The following is a 19,444-nucleotide window of genomic DNA, read 5'->3' as shown; positions in this document are numbered from 1 at the left end:
AAATCTTGAAAATGTAAGTCGTGAAGTGTGATTTTAAGTTGCAGTTCCACAAAGTGATAAATGAGCAGGGGCTTGTATTTTAAAAGGATCGTGTGAGTCGCATCCCCTGTGCCCTTCATGTGTGTGATTGGTGGTCAGGGCTTATTTCATGCAATATAATAATTGAAATTTATTAATTCATTTGCTTTTCGGCTTAGTAGTCCCTTAATTAGTCAAGGGTCGCCACAGCGGAATGAACCGCCAACTTATCCAGCATATGTCTTACGCAGTGGGTGCACGTCCAGCCGCAACCCAACACTGGGAAATAATAATTTAAATATTTTATCTTATATAAAATATTTTATCTATATGTTTTATTCATATATATATATATATATATATATATATATATATATATATATATATATATATATATATATATATATATATATATATATATATATATATATATATATATATAATTGTGAAGAACACAAAGTCAATATGAACTCTTTCTCTGTGTACTCATCGAAATTATGACTCCAAAAAGACATTTACTCCAAATATATAATGGGAAAGACAGGTTCATTCATTCATTTTCTTTTCGACTTAGTCCCTTGATTAACTTGGGCTTGCCACAGCGGAATGAACCGCCGATTTATCCAACATATGTTTTACACAGAGGATGCCCTTCCAGCTGCAACCCATTACTGGGAAACACCCATACACTCTCATTCACACACATACACAACTGACAATTTAGCTTACACCTATACCACGTCTTTGGACTGTGGGGGAAACCGGAGCGAACACGGGGAGAACATGCAAACTCCACGCAAAAATGCCAACTGACCCAGCCAAGGCTCGAACCAGCGGCCTTATGATGTGAGGCGGTCATGCTACCCACTGTGCCACCGTGACCATCTTTAAAATTTCTTTTCAAAGAAAGTAATACTTCTTTTTTGTAGTTACACTTTGTTTGGTTAAAGTGAGTATTGTCAAGTATGGTTACCCATATTTAAAATTAGTCCTCTGCTTTTGACCCATTCAAGTGGACACACAATTTTAATGCTTATCTAAATATTATTTTAAGCATAATACCAGAGAAATGTTTCTGTAGGTTTTATTAAAGTAAATGTAATCAAAAAAATCTGTGAATATTCATTAAATGTTAGGTAATATTTGCAATATACAAAACATACTTGTTTCCATCAAAATTACCTTTTAATTCATTTTACTATTTTTCCCCAACACTCTTATCGACATGACTTGCTTTTCTTTCATTCCTTTTCTTTTCGGCTTAGTCCCTTTATTAATCAGGGCTTGCCACAGCAGAATGAACCACCAACTTATCCAGCATATGTTTTACGCAGTGGATGCCCTTCCAGCTGCAACCCATCACTGGAAAACATCGATACACACTCATACACTACAGCCAATTTAGCTTACCCAATTCACCTATAGCTCATGTCTTTGGACTGTGGGGGAAACCAGAGGAAACCCAAGCGAACACGGGGAGAACATGCAAACTCCACACTGAAATGCCAACTAACCCAGCCAAGGCTCGAACCAGCGACCTTCTTGCTGTGAGGTGATCGTGCTACCCACTGCACCACCGTGACACTTTGCTGTTCTTTTATCACACTTTAATAATTATTTAGCTTTTCTTGTTTACAGTGCAAAAATGTAAAAGGTTCTTAAATTAAGGTGCAATTAATTGGGAAGCAAAATTTCATTCGATTATATATATTTTTTTATAAAATATAAAATATATCATGTATAACAAAAAGTGATATTCTCCGATTCGTTTCGGCATATGACTTATTTTTTACTGCATGTCTAGTAAATGTATAATGAATTTCAAAATTGGTACATTTCTTAACACCAACAAAATGCAATAAACAAGATTGTTTTTATTAGCGAACATTAATAATTGTTTAAAGTAAAATTCATTGTGAATTCATGTTAGCTAAAGCATTAACTAATGTTAAAATAACGAGACCTTACTGTGTTACCACAATTTTATAATAAATTTTCTTAGGCTAACTGATCAAATATCAAAATTGTAGATGACAGGTCTCCTACTAAACAATTTTAATTCATTTTTTTGTTATTTATTTCCTATCTAAGCATAGGATGCAAAAAAACAAGAGTATAAATATGTTATCACCCATAGAGTGCATCTGGAAAGTATTCATAGCGTGTGACTTTTTCTAAATTTTTTTGTTACAGCTTTATTCCAAAATGGATTAAATTCATTTATTTCCTTAAAATTCTACACACAATACCCCATAATGACAATGTGAAAAAGATTTTTTAAAAATTGTTGCAAATTTATTAAAAATAAAAAACCGGAAAAATCACATGTACATAAGTATTCACAGCTTTTGCCATGAAGCTCTAAATGGAGCTCTGGTATATTCTGTTTCCACTGATCATTCTTGAGATGTTTAAGCAGCTTAATTGGAGTTCACCTGTGGTCAATTCAGTTGATTGAACATGATCTGAAAAGGCACCTGTCTATATGAGGTCCAGGGTTGACAGTGCATGTCAAAGCACAAAACAAGCATGAAGACAAAGGAACTGTCTGTAGACCTCCAAGACAGGATTGTCGAGGCACAAGGCTGGGGAAGGTTACAGAAAAATTTCTGCTGCTCTGAAAGTTCCAGTGAGCACAGTGGCCTCCATCATCCAGAAGTGGAAGATGTTTGGAACCACCAGGACACTTCCAAGAGTTGACTGGCCATCTAAGCTGAGTGATTGGGGGATGAAGGGCCTTAGTCAGGGAGGTGATCAATAACCCGATGGTCACTCTGAAAAGAGGAGAACCTTACAGGACAATCATCTGTGCAGCAATCCACCAATCAGGCCTGTATTGTAGAGTGGCCAGACGGAAGCCACTACCCGCCTGGAATTTGCCAAAAGGCATCTGAAGGACTCTCAGACCATAAGAAACAAAATTCTCTGGTCTGATGAGACTTAAATTGAACCCTTTGGAACGAATGCCAGGCGTTACGTTTGGAGAAAACCAGGCACCGCTCATAACCAGGCTACCACCATCCCTACAGTGAAGCATGGTGGTGGCAGCATCATGCTGTCGGGATGTTTTTCAGCAGCAGAAACTGAAAGATTTGTCAGGATAGAGGGAAAGATCAATGCAGCAATGTACAGAGTCATCCTGAATGAAAACCTGCTTCAGAGTGCTCTTGACCTCAGACTGGGGCGACGGTTCATTTTCCAGCAGGACAATGACCCAAAGCACACCACAAAAACATGTTGTGAAATAATGTGACTTTTCAGGTTTTTTATTTTTAATAAATTTGCAACAATTTCAAAAAATCTTTTTTCACATTGTCATTATGGGATATTGTGTGTAGAATTTGGAGGAAATAAATGAATTTAATCCATTTTGGAATAAGGCTGTAATATGTGGAAGAAGACAAGCGCTTTGAATACTTTCCGGATGCACTGTACGACTAATTAAACATCAATAACTACATATAAGCTATGATCACATGCATATGGCAGCATGTAATTTGACTGTATTTACAGTAAATGAAGAAGTTGAAAAAATAAGGCACTTGGTCAGAAACAAAAGAACAGATTTTTCTCTCTTTTTTTACTGCACAAATTGTACATGTTGTCTGAACTGAACTGAAAGAACACAATATTAGGCAGCGGTGGGATAACTCTAATCAAAACCCTTAAAAAAAAAGAAGAAAAAACAAAAAAACACATGCCAGTGATAGGACAGACATTTTGAGCAGACAAGTGAGAATGAGCAAATGAACATCAACAGAAATTAATGCTTTGAACTTCAGTGACAATTAGGGTTGTGATTCAGAAAAAAGAAAAATAGATCCAATGCTTTCCATTCATTTAAAAGTATTTCGTCTTGTACAATATAAACCTCTGCATCAATACCAATTAAATTTAGACACCCTTTAAAAGAGCAATGGTTAAAGATGATTTTTACATGTTTTTAATATTTATATATAATATCTTTATATATTTGTATATACATAGTCATTTAAGTTATTCTTCTCATACAAAAAGAGAAAAGTTGAGATATTATTCCCCTCACAAAAGAAGAAGGAAAAAAGGGGCAAAGTAATTCAAGCTTCTTACCCCTCCCTGTGTACCTACAAGTGCTTTCCAGCGCCTGCCGATGACCCATCCTTCACAAATAATCACTTTTTTCAACATGCAACAGGTCACAGTCCATCCATGTTTAGCGCTTAACCAGCTGAATCCAAACGCTGACAGAGAACAGCCACCATTTTTATGAAAAATGGCTTTAGTTTCTTCAGGAAAACATGGAAACATCCTGCTACATTTAATCCTCACCATCGAGGCGAAGATCTGGAGGATGTTCCTTCAAACAAAAGACAGAGGAAGAAACATGGATTGAACAAATCACTGGCTCTAAAGTACGTCTTCTCAATTTTCTAGTGGACAGGGCTGAGAAAATGACGGCAGTCCACAGAGAGTAACGTTTTTTTAAGCCTTTTGGAGTTCCTCCATCAAGTATCTCCACCCAAGTGCAAATCCAAAAAACCCAAAAGAGCTGGTGTTCAAATCTGTACTCAATTTAAAAGTCCACTATAAGTTTGGGCAATTGCCGGGCAAAGCAAAAGAACTTAATCAAAATAAACACATTTAATCCAAGTATTGCATGCCTCCCCCCCAAGTGCACACTCGTCATAGAGACTGAAAACTTGAAGCAGATCCCTGATTAAAGTGCACTCAGTAGCATGGGAGAGAGGAACAAAGCAAAAACAGCCAGATGAAGCGGCTCTGGCTATTCTTCTGCGTCTTCAGTCAGATCTAAGAGAGCATGATTTTCCTCGAGAAAATATTCACTGTGTCTGGCTTCAGCAAACACACACACACACGCACACACACACACAGGAGAAGAGAACCAAGAATAGACAGGATGGGAACAGCCAGACGCACAATGACAGTATATCAAAGATGAAGATTGCAGTCTGAAAATAACAAACATCAGCTCAGTCTTTGTCGGAGACCGAGGCAGTTCAGGTCTGATGAGGCCGGGAAAAGGATGGTGCTGGTTTTGAATAAAGTAACACTCATCATCATAGTAATCTGCTTTGTGTATCCGTGCTGTCCCATCATGCTCCAAACAAACTAAAGTTTCAACTGTTTTACTACACGACAGAGAAACCTCCTCTTCTGAGCCTTGCGACTTGAAGTAACATGCTGCTTCTAAGATTGTTGATCGGCTAAGGCAGCAAAACATCAGAGGCGACATTTCTCCGTCATCCGCTGTAACTGAAAATGAATTGCACCTTTGTCCAAGTTGGTCTAAAATCAGAGTGGTTAATTGTGTGTGTGGTTGCAAATATATCAAAAATATGTATCTCCATATCAGGTCTCTCCTATCGATGTCATTGGAGTGTGTGTGTGGAGCATAAAGCCAGATTTTGCCAGTCGTTTCCATCTCCCTAACACTGTGTGTATAAAGCTGTGTGTGTGCGTTTGTCTGTTGCTGGCCTTTCAGTGTCTATTTATGTACCAGTGTGTTACTAGAATGTATGTGCTTAAATATATGGCAAAGTGTATGCATTTGTGTGTGTTTGTGTGTGTGTGTGTGTGTGGCTCAGGAGGACATGCACTGCACGTGGTCTGGCCCTCCGTCTTCTTCATCAGAGGATTCTGGTGAGCTCCAGGATTCATCTGTGTCACCTTCTCCTCCCTCGCCTCGTCGGGCCTATAAGAGGAAATAAAAGAGAGAAAACATTTATTCATTTTCCTTCGGCTTAGTTCCTTTATTTATCAGAGGTCGCCACAGCGGAATGAACCGCCAACTATTCCAGCATATGATTTACACAGCGAATGCCCTTCCAGCTGCAACCCAGCACTGGAGAACACCCATAAACCCCCACATTCACACACTACAGTCAATTTAGTTCATCCAATTCATCTATACCACATGTCTTTGGACTGTGTGGGAAATCTGGAGGAAACCAAACATTGGCAGAACATGCAAACTCCACACAGAAATGCCAACTGGACCAGCCGGGACTCAAACCAGAGACCTTCTTGCTGTGAGGTGACAGTGCTAACTGTATTGAAACTGTATTGAAATGGACAACATGATCAAGCTGAGAGGCTTGCATATTATGCAATCTACAGGTAATTCTCCATTCAATTCTTACCCGTTGAGGTCTTCGGTTTCTCATGTGTCTCATCAGGAACCAGAGGAGCTGTGTGTCATACTGGTCACCATGACGAACGCTGTCTTCATCACGCTCTCGCTTGTTCTTCTTCATTACCTAATTAGCCAGGTTAAAATACAAAACATTTTAGTAAAACTATTAGCAAAATACTGATTATATAGCGCTCAGCATAACTTTGAAAATAAATATTATTTTTTGCCATTTCTCAGTGAATATAGGCAGTGTATTTTGGTGCATTAAAACAAAACAGATTCATTAAGACATATTTATTAAAATAATATTTTAGTCACCAAATATATTTAGAAATTGAAAGATAAAACAATTCATTTCAAGCAAAATATTGCAAAAAAAAATAATAAAAAATTACATCCTACAAAATTTCAACAAAATTTTTCTGCTTCTCTTGATTTTTCCTCTTTTTAAAATTTTTATTTAATATTTTTCTATAACATATAAATTTGGCTGTACTAGTTTTTGGACCGTTATCGTAAGTTATTTTGTTAGATAGGCTCCAGATTTGCCTTCAGTACTGACTATGTGTATGCACAAATATAATATTGTATAGCTTCCTATTACAAATATGAATTTAAAAGAGAGATTTGGGTGCACTCATATATGCTGAGCACTGTAGCAAAAAAATTGGCAAAAAATGTTTTGGAACTAAATTTCACACGCTACGACAAAATATTATTTCAGTATATTTATAAATGCTATTTATTTCTGTGATTTTCAGTTTTCACTTTCATATGACCCATGGTTATAATATGAACATTTGGGGCACAGAATCTGTTTAAAATCCACAAAGAAAAGATTTTCTCTACTTAATACTTTTGTGGAAACTGACTCTTTGACCTCACCATTACTTTTTAAAAATGTAATGCATCCTTACCAAACACAAAACATATATATATTTTAAGTGTCTTGTTAAAGTTTACTGACCCTGAACTTTTGAATGATATTTTACATATAAGCTGAAAAAAGGTAATGCATTATATTTTTAACTCCTGGTGATTTCTATGGGATTTTCATACCGTGAAATGTCAAAATATTTCAAAGTTTTAAAACCAGATGAAATATAGGACTACATTAACAGATACTTTTATTCAACAAGAAAGCGCTAAAACAGAGATTGGCCCATGGTAACCTATGATTTGACCTGCCATCTTATCTGAGAAAGGTTCAGAGATTGTCATTTCAAATTTAATGGAAACTTTTATTTGTTTGTTTTATTGTTAAGCTACAGAAAAGCTTTCTGAAATTAAATGTTTCAATGTAAATGCTGTACGTTAATCAGATTTAGTGTTAAATGTACATAAAACGCATAGAAGGCAATGCAGACTTTGGTGAGCAAATCAAGGCAAAGATGGCTTCTGCTTGACTAGTCAGCATTGAACTTCACTGTGTAATAAATGTGATTATGTTAACAGTAATGTTTTCTATTTATTTTTTAATATTATGAAATGAATTAAGAAATTACACATGGTAGCGTTAATGTAAAATAATTTGGCATATTTATCTTTGGACCATGGCTATCAATGACATTTGGTTTTCGGCCCTTCATACGAAAAAGTTTGGCCACCCCTGCACTAAAACAATCAGAAGTGACAGCATTGAAGACTTCTAGACAGTCACAAAAGATTTCCATTCAAATAAATCTTCTGCTAAACTTTGTTTAAAATCTGATGAAAAATTTAGTTTTGCCAACACAGGAATTGCATTATTATTTAAAGACAAAATTATATAGCCTTACTGAACATAAGAGACCATCAAAAACATTGCAAAAATCACCTCATATTTAAATTGGTATATCTAAATCTGGCACAAATGGGACCACTAAACCTCAAATGATATGCATTTCAGGATAATGTCTGCAGCACATAATGTACCTCTTTAAGTCCCTTTAGTGTTGTGGGATTTTCAGCAGTGGGCGCCCACAGTTTCACATCATGGTCCAAACCACTGGTGGCTAAACCTGGAAGATGAGGATGCGGCTCCAGACAGTTAACCTGAGCAAAAAACGGGAACATTACCTCCATATCAATTTGGAAACCAGAAATTAAATGATCAACCTTATTTTCAAGCATATAACTAATGTTTTTAATCATCTGAAATAAGCTGTGACTATTTCAATAATAAATACATTTCAAATGTGTGACAAATGAGACATACTAGTATGTACAGTACACTACTACATGACCTACCAGCATCAGGTGAGTTATGGCTACTGGCAGCCTATTTTATATAATTTACATTTGAATTAAACTTGTATAGCATAAAGACCTATATACATTTTTAGGGTTGTAATGATACACCAATGCTATGGTTTGGTACATGGTATTGGAGCCATGGTTCAATTCTGGGTTTGTTTGCTGTGGCAGCACAGCTAGTGGTGTGTGTCACCAACAATGTTAAAGAACAATAGATTCCCTTTAACTTATTTATAGCAATTATTCAAGAAAATGTATTTATGTACTGGCATTAAATTGTTCTTTTTAGTGAAGTCACAGTGACAAAATTTGTGCATAATAGATATAACACTGACATAAACATGTAAAGATAGCTGTTTGTCACTTCCGCCTAAATGGATTAACGTTTTATTTTTTTCACGTCATCTCATACTCCAGTTTCTCATCAGTTTGACCAATCAAATGCTCTCTAGTATCTGACACACCCCACCCCTTCAAGATGATTATTATTTGCTTTTAATTTGATGCACTTGAGCTCAACCACACTCACTGGCTGAGCTTTGATTAAAAACTAAACGCTATAGGCATTTTTTCAAAAAGGAGTGGAGCTACTTTATGTCCACATTTACGTCAAACATCAAATAAAACTGCACAATTTAAAGCACTTCATGGGACCTTTAAGACATTTTTACAACAGTGTAACCTGGTGTGACTTTAAAGACTTATTTTTTCATAAAATATGGCTTTTGATAATTAGTTTGGTAACATGACAGTATCATACCACTCCTCCTCGGTCTCCCTCCATAAACTGAACCACCCGAGCAGAGTTCTTATCCCACAGGTAGATGTGTCCACAGTCACTGCCACTAACAACAAACTCACTACAGGGACCGTAGAAGTTAACTCCCTTCACTTGAGGAGCAGGTTCCAAACAGGAAAGAGGAAAAGGGGGAGATGGTTAAAGACTGTATTTTTCAAAAACAGAATCTATTTTGGTGAAAACACACAAGCTAAGGTGTTATACAAGAATTATGTCACAACTGAACCAAATAAAAGCATTCAGGTTTCAGACCTGTAGCATTGTTGCGGTGGCCCTTGTATTTCCGGCGGTAATCTGCTCCATCACTGTGGCTAGAGTCGAAAAGGTAGATGTCCTCATCATTATAACTTGCCAGCAGCTCTGAAATGCAGTACAACACACTTTGAATTCTGCAACATGTGAAGAGTTTAATAAAAGCCATGCAATAATACAAGAGCCAAATTTGGAGCATATTACCTGTGCCGTCATGGCTGTACACTAAGCAGGTAATGTTTGTTTTGGATTCGCTGGACACCAATTGGGAGGGACAAAACTTCTTAAGCACACCGTTATTATCGTGTTCATTTATCTTTCTCTGGTCATAGATCCTATCACATATGAAACAGGAAGGGACAGAATCAGTAAGTGATGCAGAACAGCAGCCCTTTATCTACTGGCAGCCTAACATTGGAGAAATAACAGGATCATAGGGCTGGGCGATATGGCAAAAATACAATCTCGAAAACTATTTTCTATATTGAATGATAACAATATATATTTCGATACAAGTTGCTTCCACCTTTAAAAGAGTATCCCAACCATGACTGAAGGTGGACACTGCTGACCAGAAAGGGAAACGAGCGTGCTAACCAATACTGGGTGACGCAACAAGAGCTATATTTGGCGAAAAAATTCAGTGAATCTCTAATATCAACACAATTAAAGATTCCTGTTGTTGCATATATCTGCTGTGTGATTGGCTGATCCTTGGTGATTAGGAATAATATCGAGTAATAATGTCCAGAGCTTATCATCCTAATCGACATAAATTTTATTGCGATTCGATATGATATTGTTTATCAGGCCAGCCCTACAGGATCAGGTATCATGTTTGACAGCAGAAGAAGCTTGAAATTTTAAAGACAGAAATACAATGGCACTGGATATTCAGGAATGTTTTAAATTGCATAAAACAAAAGACAGCAGCATGACTTTGTTGGTCTCACCTGACATACTGGTCTCTGCCACCCACAGCAAAGTGATGTGTGTTGGCTGGGTTCACATAAATGGTGTATAGTCCTACCTTCTTTTCACCTTCCTTCACCACTACCAGTTTGCTGAGAATAAAAAAAAATGGGAAAATGGTAGGTCAGTAAGCTAGAGTGTACGCTTAATATAGAACATAGGCATGTTATGTATCCTGTGAATCACAGCCATTCCTTTCAATAAAGCTACTCAGACATTATGTTGCATTTCTGCTACAAAAAAATCTATAACGTTGCTAGAGGATAAAATATATTTTTTTAGGATCAAAAGAGTAGTTCTGGGAGTAAGTATAATGCCATAAAACATTTTATGTTAATTTAAAATATCATTTTTTAAAATTATAATCTGTTTAAAATGATTATTTTTGTGGTTAAAAAAAGAAAATATAATTGTTTCAAATGTAATTTACTCCTGTGATGCAAAGTAGCATTTACTCCAGTCTTCTGCATCATATGAAATTACATCGTAATGTAATAAACTAAAAAGGTGCTCATGAAACATTACATTTTTAGATCAATGTAAAAAATAAAACATACTCCTGTTTTACACCACTTTAATATATCATTGTTGAATAAAAGTATTGACTGATTATGTTTTTTAATCTTTCAAGCCTTAAAACATTTGAAATGTAGTCAAATTGTTGTTAATTTGATAAATGCAGCAGTTTTTTTAAAGAGCCCCTGTTATGGGTTTTTGAAAATGACCTTCCATGCAGTGTGTAACACAGCTCTAAGTGAATAAAAACATCCAGCTGAGTTTTAAATCTGAAAGTGTGCAGTGTTTAAAACTATTGATTCTTGATTCTGATGAAATAGTCAACTCAAGAGTCGAATAAATGAATCATGTTGTGTTCGGGTTCTTTTGCTTGAACGCGTCGACATCGATACGGTAAAACGTGATAACCAAATATGAAGTGCCGAATCCGGTAAAACGTGAACGCGCCTTTCCATTTAGACACTAGCGGAGAGCAGGGATCACAGGATATGTATTTAATTGTGTGTTGTAAGTTGTAATCGCCCCCGTACGGCTTGTAATTACTTATCTATTGTAGATTAGTGCTTGTACTGTATCTCTCAGGTTAAACCTTCACATGTTGCGTCCAAAACCATGTTAAAAAGACTTGTGCTTCTTCCTTTACCAATTTGAACGCGTTACTGATCCTCTGCGGTTTGCCGTTGCTTTGGCCTTCAGTTGTTCATACACGTGCGATGCGTTCAATTTCCAAATAAGTTCAACTTTTGCCACTATATGGATTAATAATGAATGTGCGTCATACATTACAAATGAATCACTAAACGAATCATATGGGAGTTGTTGGGATAATTGGGTAAAAATAATGCTTATTATAGAACAATGAAAGTGTTTTTTGACCTTGCATGCATATCAGCCTACTGTTGGAGACCCCAAAAACCAAAATATGACCCTTTATAATGCAAAATAGGGACTCTTTAATAGCATACCGACAGAAAGCAATATAATTAACACGAGGTGTTTCCCAAAAGCATCAGCAGCGTTACACAAATTGAAAAGGACCACTGTCAAGTAAACCATATAATAGCATGAGACAGAAGCTTCCACTGACTCATCTAGCTGCTGACACAATTCTTTGTAGGATATCTAATCCTGCTCCTGTCGCTTGGCTGAAGTGCTTCATTTCTTTTCCTCTGGCAATTTTAGGGCTGTTTGTGACATGACTTTGCACTCACTTGGCAGGTCTGTCTAAACGCAGGTCAATGCCGAACACTACTGCATCTTCACCAGCGGAGAGGAAAGAGCAGGGAGAGTCTGGCTCCAGTGCAAGCTAAGAAAATAAATAAATAAAAATCACAAGCATTCACATGTGATTTTTTTTTGCCATAAATCAATAAAACAATCGCTTCAAGTACAGAATTATTCTTCTGATTCTTTGAAAGATGTTGCACACTGTTGACTAATGAACTAGTCAACTAATGCTCAGCTCCAAACAGTTAAAGATTTCAAAGCTGATTGGTTTAGGTTAACCATGGTTAAATTGTTAATTTAGTGCGAATCCACACATCCGAATAACTGTTAGGTCTTAATCTTTGAATTCCGATTGTCATCAATTATTAATGTCAAACAATTCAACAAAACTCATACCTTATGAGCTGCACCTTTATGCTGGGCCACTCTTTTGGTGTTCTTGCATCGTTGTGTGGCAGACAGTTCTGCCACTCTGATCTGTCCATCTCGGGCACACATGGCCAATGTGGAGTCACCGCTGTGTGGGAGGAACTTTGCCTGGGGACAGAATAATAAATAAAAGAAGGAAGTTTCTCCATTTAAAAAAGCGGTTTCTGTCAAACAAAAACACAACACCAATTTAAACTGGATCGAAATATACAGCCAAGTTAGATAGATAGATTTAACATTTTTAAATAATGCAAAGATTCTAAACTCTTCTAAAATACCATAAAGTGGTGTTTCTCAACCACAATTTTGGAGGATCACCAGCTCTGCACATTTTCCATGTGTCCTTAACAAAACACACCTGATTAAGATCACCAGCTCATTAGCAGAGACTGAAAGACCTTTAATGGGTGTGACAGACAAAGGAGACATCCAAAACATGCAGTGTTGGTGGTCCTCCAGGAACGTGATTGAGAAACAATCTCCTAAAGCTTCTATTAAGGATGCATTAATTGTTCAGCATTTTAATTAAGCTTTCTAGCAAATTAATGCTCTTCTATTGAATTTGATTACAACAATGAATCCTAAAACAGTCATGCCAAATGCATCCACAAAAATATTAACCGTTGTTTAGAATATTTATTAATTATAATAAATGTTTCTTAACCACCAAATCAGTGATTTAGAATGATGAAAGATCATGTGACTAAATGATTGTAAAAACCTATTAAGAAATAAATATTAAAGGGCACCTATTTTACCCCTTTTTCAAGATTTAAGACGAGCCTTTTGTGCCTGTAAAGTTTCAGCTCAAAATATCCATCAGATTATTTATTATAATATACTTTCTGAATCTGGGAAATTTGAGCTGTTAAGGCATTGTAGCTGTTTTTGCTGCCTGTGCCTTCAATGATAATCTGGTTATCCCCACCCACTGTTCCCATGTGTGTGTCAGAGCCAAAGAGATTTTTCTGTATTGCTCTGATGCGCGTAGCATACACATACAGCACTACAGTAGGCACTTTCCCAACGGTTATTTGATACATTTGTTGTGGAGTTAATTCAAGCCTTTCTGCAACAATGAGTCACATACAATGTCATGGCAAATGTAACAAGATACACGTTAATATCCACTGCTGTATGGACATCCGTTATGTTAATGTACAAAATTAAACCTGATTTAAGACCACAAACCAGGACTGACATCTTTTATAATTGTGTTGCTATTACATAGCGATTTTACTCTCTTTATGACAAACATTTTTAAAAATGTTTTAAACTTATAAAACTTATTGAGGTGCAGTCAATCACAGCGAGCTGAACAGATCTTATAATCCCATTTGCTTCGCGCATGTCCTGTCTTGTGGATATGATTATACGCATTACTATGGAGACTGTACAAGACTGTTAATCAATATGTTAATGTGAGAATGTCAATCAAGATGGTGGGTGGGGAAAGCGCACTCCTAAGTTGCGTTGCAGTGGGACTCAGAATTTCAGGAATTTGGATCATATTTTAATGGCAGTAAAAAAAAAAGTAGTATTATTGAGTTATTATTGAGTATTATAAGAGTGTTATCGTGCTTGCGTCTCTCCAATACCTACAAACAGTTTGGTCCAAACAGCTTCCAAAAGTAGATTTTCATCATAGGTGCCCTTTATATGATTTATTGTTGAAATATCAGCTTTGTCATCCCAGGAATAATTTATTTTACACACGTACAATGTTATTTACAACATTAATTTATATTTTGACTACTAAATTATCTAAAAAATGGCGAATATAAAAATTTCAAGACCACCCTTATATTTTCAAACTCCTAAATGTCGCCTTTAGCAAAAAATATATAAATAAAAAATATATAAATAAGAAAAAAAAAACATTTAAAGTAACAGTTTTACCAAACATAGAGGTGTACATTGGTTTTTAAATATAAACATTTGAGAGTTTTAAACACCATCAATCAGGTGAACGGAGCTTCCTCACCTGGAAGACATTGCTTTTATGCCCGCTGTCAAACTCCAGCTCTGCCTTTCTGCGAGCCCAGTCCCAGATGACCACGCGGAGGTCATCACTTCCGGAAGCCAGTCTGGTGCCAGAGGGGTTAAAGTGAAGGGTGTTCACACAGCCCGTGTGTCTCTCCAGACGGCCCTGCAGCTCCAGCCTCTGCACCAGACCCCGTGCCCCACACACCCTCCTCACAAACTGCTGTGAATCCCGGCCGATCTCTCGGGCCCGTAGTGAAGGAACGGCACGCCACGATGGACGACTCAGGTCACACAAGTCTGCTCCTAGCCATGCTTCCATGGCTTGCTCGTCCTCCTCCTCAACATCATCGTCGTCCTCATTTTCATCGTCATCATCTGAACTAGAAGAGTGATGTGCGGCTCCACCGCTTGGTCGATTCCTCTTCCTGGCTGATCTCTTACCTTCATCTTTTCCCCTCCCTCCTCCTTCACTCTCCCGCTCTCCTTCTTCAGTGAGGGAGTACAACCCACTGCCATCCATGCTGTCGGTGTCCTCCTCTTCAGCCAGACCCTGCTTCTGCTCAGAGTCCGCCATCAGCTTGTCCTGACCACCCTCACTTCCCTCTGCAGCTGAATTCAAATTCGCTGTGAAGATAAAGAATGACCAATTGGTGACACACTGCTTATTTATTTATTTATTTATTGGTCAATGTGACCAACAATATCCAAATTTCTAATGCAAAATCCAAAAACCCAGAGTACGTTTTTTTTATCCCTTGTGCACTGTTCAAAATTACTACCCTTTCGTTATGTTTGGGATGAAAAGGTTTAAGGTTTTAAACTGGATTTACCATCAAGAAAACACAAGCATTTCACATAGGGGCTGTTCATACTTCTCAACATCAAAAGGCAGCCAGTGAATAAATACAGCCTCTTTGTTTTTGTTTACTCCTTGTAGTTCTGAGAACTGAGGAGCATATTTTGATTTTCTCAGACACATCAAGGTAAGTGTGCAAAGGTCACTCTCACACACTCACAGGCACACATACAGACACATAAATTTGCTGTTATACTCCATATAACTGTATAAAATCCAGAAACTAAGCTTTTATTTGCACAGGCCTATATAAAGGGTTAACAGTGCCAACTGATGATTAACAGTAAAAACTACAAATTTTACCTCTTCCTAACAGGGAAAACCACATAAAGAAATAGTAGTAAAATTTGCCCTAAATGTATTGTTGTGGTTTTTTTTCATTTTCAAAGTGAACTATCCCTAAGATGTTGTGGAGCGAGATCAATCGGCTGAGTCATTCAATCACATCACATTTTGTCTTTTATATAGAGATGTGCTTTCATCATAGTTTGCATTAATGTTTGTTGTTTAGACACATTATCTGGCACAAATAATTTTCTTTTATTGAATTTTTTTTACACATTTTAGAATTCATATGCATCTTACTGCTTTTTACTACAATATCAAGCATGCACAAAAAAGCTAAATGGAAACACAGCTACTGAAGACTGGTGTAATGGTTGCTGTGTAATTATTTAATTATAAAATAACTGCAGCTTTGCTGAACATAAAAAACCTTTATTAGATTACATTCAAGTGCATTAATAAGTTACTACCGACCTCAAAGTTATGAACGGAAGTGTAAATGACAGTTACAGTAAGACTACTGGTTTCCATACCTGACTCAGGACTGGCCTGGGCCTCTGCTGCTGCAGATGCATCAGATGTATCAGCCTCCCCTCTTCCTTCCCCAGGTTCTGGATCATCAGAACCACCTGGTAAAGTGCCAGACATAAAAAAAAGTTGGTTTTGACATTAGGGCTGAACAATATATCGATTCAACATCGATGTCACAATGTGATCATTCGCAATAGTCACATCACGATGTGCCTGGATTATAATTTAGTGTTTATGAGGCCTGTGACCGAGGGATATGAGGGTTATAAAAGTATTCAGGTGTAAAAAATTGTTCCATTTGTAACTTTGAAAAATTAATAATGATAAATTTTATTGAATTGTTTATAAAAAGAAGAATATGCAGTATTTTTTTTACATGTGATTATTCAATTACTGTACATCTGAACACATTTTAACTCCTTGTGTAACAATAAGACGGTGTTTATTTAATTTGTATCTTTTTCTTTGTTGAATATATTTTTGCTTGTAGACCGTTTATCATCATTTATGCACGCTCCAACAGAATCATCCAAATCAACCTAAAATTAAAAATTCTTTACAAACATTAATTCAACTCATGTAGTGAAATTGTATTTATATCACAATATATATTGCAGAATAAAAAAAAAAAATATGGCCACGTTAAAAATTTCCAATATCGTGCAGCCCTAATTGACATCATGTGAACAGATTAGAAGTATTTCACCCAAAACTTTATGCACTCTCATGTCATATTGATCCCATTTAATTTTGTTTCCTTGAAAAAAATTTGATTTTAAGAATAATGACATCTGACACAAAGCAAGACATAACAGACCAGCTACAAATGAGGTGAAGATTATCAGTTTGGAAAGAATGAAATGTTGGTCTGGTCTTCATTCAAAGCTACGACATTGCTTCAAAAGTCACGTGAATAACATTGAAGTATTTTACGGTGACATTTAGAAGCATGGGGCGTCACGATGGCACAGTGGGTAGCACGATCACCCCACAGCAAGAAGATCGCTGGTTTGAGTCCTAGCTGGGCCAGTTGACATTTTTGTGTGGAGTTTGCTTGGGTTTCCTCTGAGTGCTCCGGTTTTCTCCGACAGTCCAAAGGCATGCGCTATAAGTGAATTGAATAAACTAAAGTGGCCGTAGTGTGTGTGAATAAGTGTGTATGGGTGTTTTCCAGTGTCAGGTTGCAGCTGAAAGGGCATCCGTGCTTAAAACATTTGCTGGATAAGTTGGCGGTTCATTCCACTGTGGTGACCCCTGATTAATAAAGGGACTAAGCCGAACATGAATGAATGAATTTAGAAGCATGGCTGTTAAAAGCACTACCTAATTTCATCCTAAAGAGAATATAATATTGATAATGAGAAATTATGTTCCACATGCTGTTTAGAAAAGAGGACAACATGTGGTTGGAACCCGGATGCCAATTACAGGGGGTTTGTGGGGGTCTGACCCTTCTAATTAACACACTAACCCCCCTGAAAAACATCAAAACAAGATGTCTGCCCTTTAATAGTTAAGAAATAGTTTGCTCTGCATCTTAAAAAAATATTACTAATTAAAATAATAGATAACGTAAAAATATATATTTGACAACTCCTATAATGGTTCATATCATTGTGAATGCATGTTTGACCCAAAATATTAATCTAGTGGTTTAATTCTGGCAAATCTAGAGCGCCAACAGACAGCGTAAATATTCAAACATGTTTCTTGTAAGATTTGTACTGTAGGTTGTCATAAAACTAGATACATAGCTTGTATTTTATTATACACTTGCTCGCACATGGAAGTTAAACAGTAAAATAAAAATATTTGCAGTCTTTCATGGCCATTAATAGGTGCAATAATGCAAGCCTATCACTTTTTATTTAATATCCCAAATGTCATTGAGAACCACTCAATATCCCTCAAAACAAAAACTTATGTTTGATTAATAAATTAGATGTAATTGAATTAAATATGTAACTTTGATTCACTGAGGCATATTACCGAACATAACCATAAAACTTGACCTCCCCCCAATTGTCAATGTGTAATTCGCACCCTGGTTGAAACTTCACCTAAATTTTAGTTTTAGGAGAACAAATCCTTTTAATAAGCAAGTAAACAAAGCTAAAACAAGTTGTTGACTTACCATTTGGGATGCTGGATTTACCACCTGTATCGCTCATTCTGTCTGATTGTCTCTTCTGACAGAAGAGACCCTTAAGAAAAAAAAGAGACCATGTTACTTTAATTAAATCATACTCCAGTATGTTCACCAGATTACCAACTACACTATATTTTACGGTCAAGTAGCTTTGATGATACATCTAAAGCATATTGACAGATGGATTCCAATCACTGATTTCGATCAAAAAACAGGTCTTCAAACTTGTGAGCACAACAAACACATGTTTGCCATTCTGACACATTTAAAAGGTGCTGACCTCTTAGGCTGACCGAGCTGACAGGATCCCTGACATCAGCTAAAAATGGCAAAATAAGCCTACTTGGACACTATGATAAACACTCTAATCGCAATGACCATAACATTGCCTAGTCCAATCTAGTCCACTGCAAACGACCATTAGACAGCAGCAAAGTTAGCAATGTTTATGTTTGTGACTGCGCAGTAAACTGGCTGCGACTAGCTAATGTGCTAACTAATCTTAGCAATTGCTTTTGTGGCATTACCCTAGTCAAAAATAGAAAAGCTGCTGGCTAGTTTTGCAAGCGCACACACGGCTCTTGGCAAGCAAGCAGTGGCTCTTCAGTTTGAACAAAGAGATATATGTTGTCAAGTTTACAAAATCGTCTAGACGGGAAAACATCGTGTAATCTGTCGTGCACCCGTAAGGCGAACTCGACGCGTCCGCGGAGAGTCTGTTATGATTGTTGGTTCAAGCTGACAACATGTAAACACTTGTCGTGGCGTGAAAATGGAGAGCTAACTAGCGAACGGTGTTACCTCTAACGTTACTGTAGGCCCAAAGTCTCCGCACTTGTTAATCCTCTGCGCAGATTTTCCTTCCTTCACCTTCGAGTCAAGCGCAAACAAAAGCTCGACACATTAGTGAGATGTGCCCTCAACAACCTCAGGCGGTGGCGATGCGCAAAAAGCCCGCAGATTTAGGTCACGTTTTCGGTCGTGCCCACAGTGTTTATGTTTTCACTGCCCTGCTTCGTTAGCACTTCTGTTTTTTTCTTTCTCTTTCTTTTTTCT

The 19,444-nt window shown here is 37.0% G+C and overlaps 1 protein-coding gene across 1 annotated transcript; it reads right to left on the bottom strand.

Annotated features, from left to right (window-relative positions):
• Positions 1-3,577: 3,577 nt before the first annotated feature.
• dcaf8 (DDB1 and CUL4 associated factor 8) lies at positions 3,578-19,444 on the bottom strand. The gene is made up of 13 exons (XM_056478913.1): positions 19,190-19,444; positions 18,374-18,443; positions 16,242-16,337; positions 14,566-15,191; positions 12,549-12,689; positions 12,137-12,231; positions 10,391-10,501; positions 9,642-9,772; positions 9,438-9,545; positions 9,147-9,277; positions 8,066-8,185; positions 6,159-6,275; positions 3,578-5,710 (listed from the first exon to the last, which is right to left on the bottom strand). The coding sequence occupies exons 2-13, from the start codon at positions 18,408-18,410 to the stop codon at positions 5,600-5,602; spliced, it is 1,824 nt and encodes a 607-aa protein (XP_056334888.1). The 5' UTR covers positions 18,411-18,443; positions 19,190-19,444; the 3' UTR covers positions 3,578-5,599.

Source organism: Danio aesculapii, chromosome 2 (genome assembly GCF_903798145.1).
Source record: "Danio aesculapii chromosome 2, fDanAes4.1, whole genome shotgun sequence".
NCBI lineage: Eukaryota > Metazoa > Chordata > Actinopteri > Cypriniformes > Danionidae > Danio > Danio aesculapii.
This window is presented reverse-complemented; position numbering and strand designations above follow the sequence as displayed.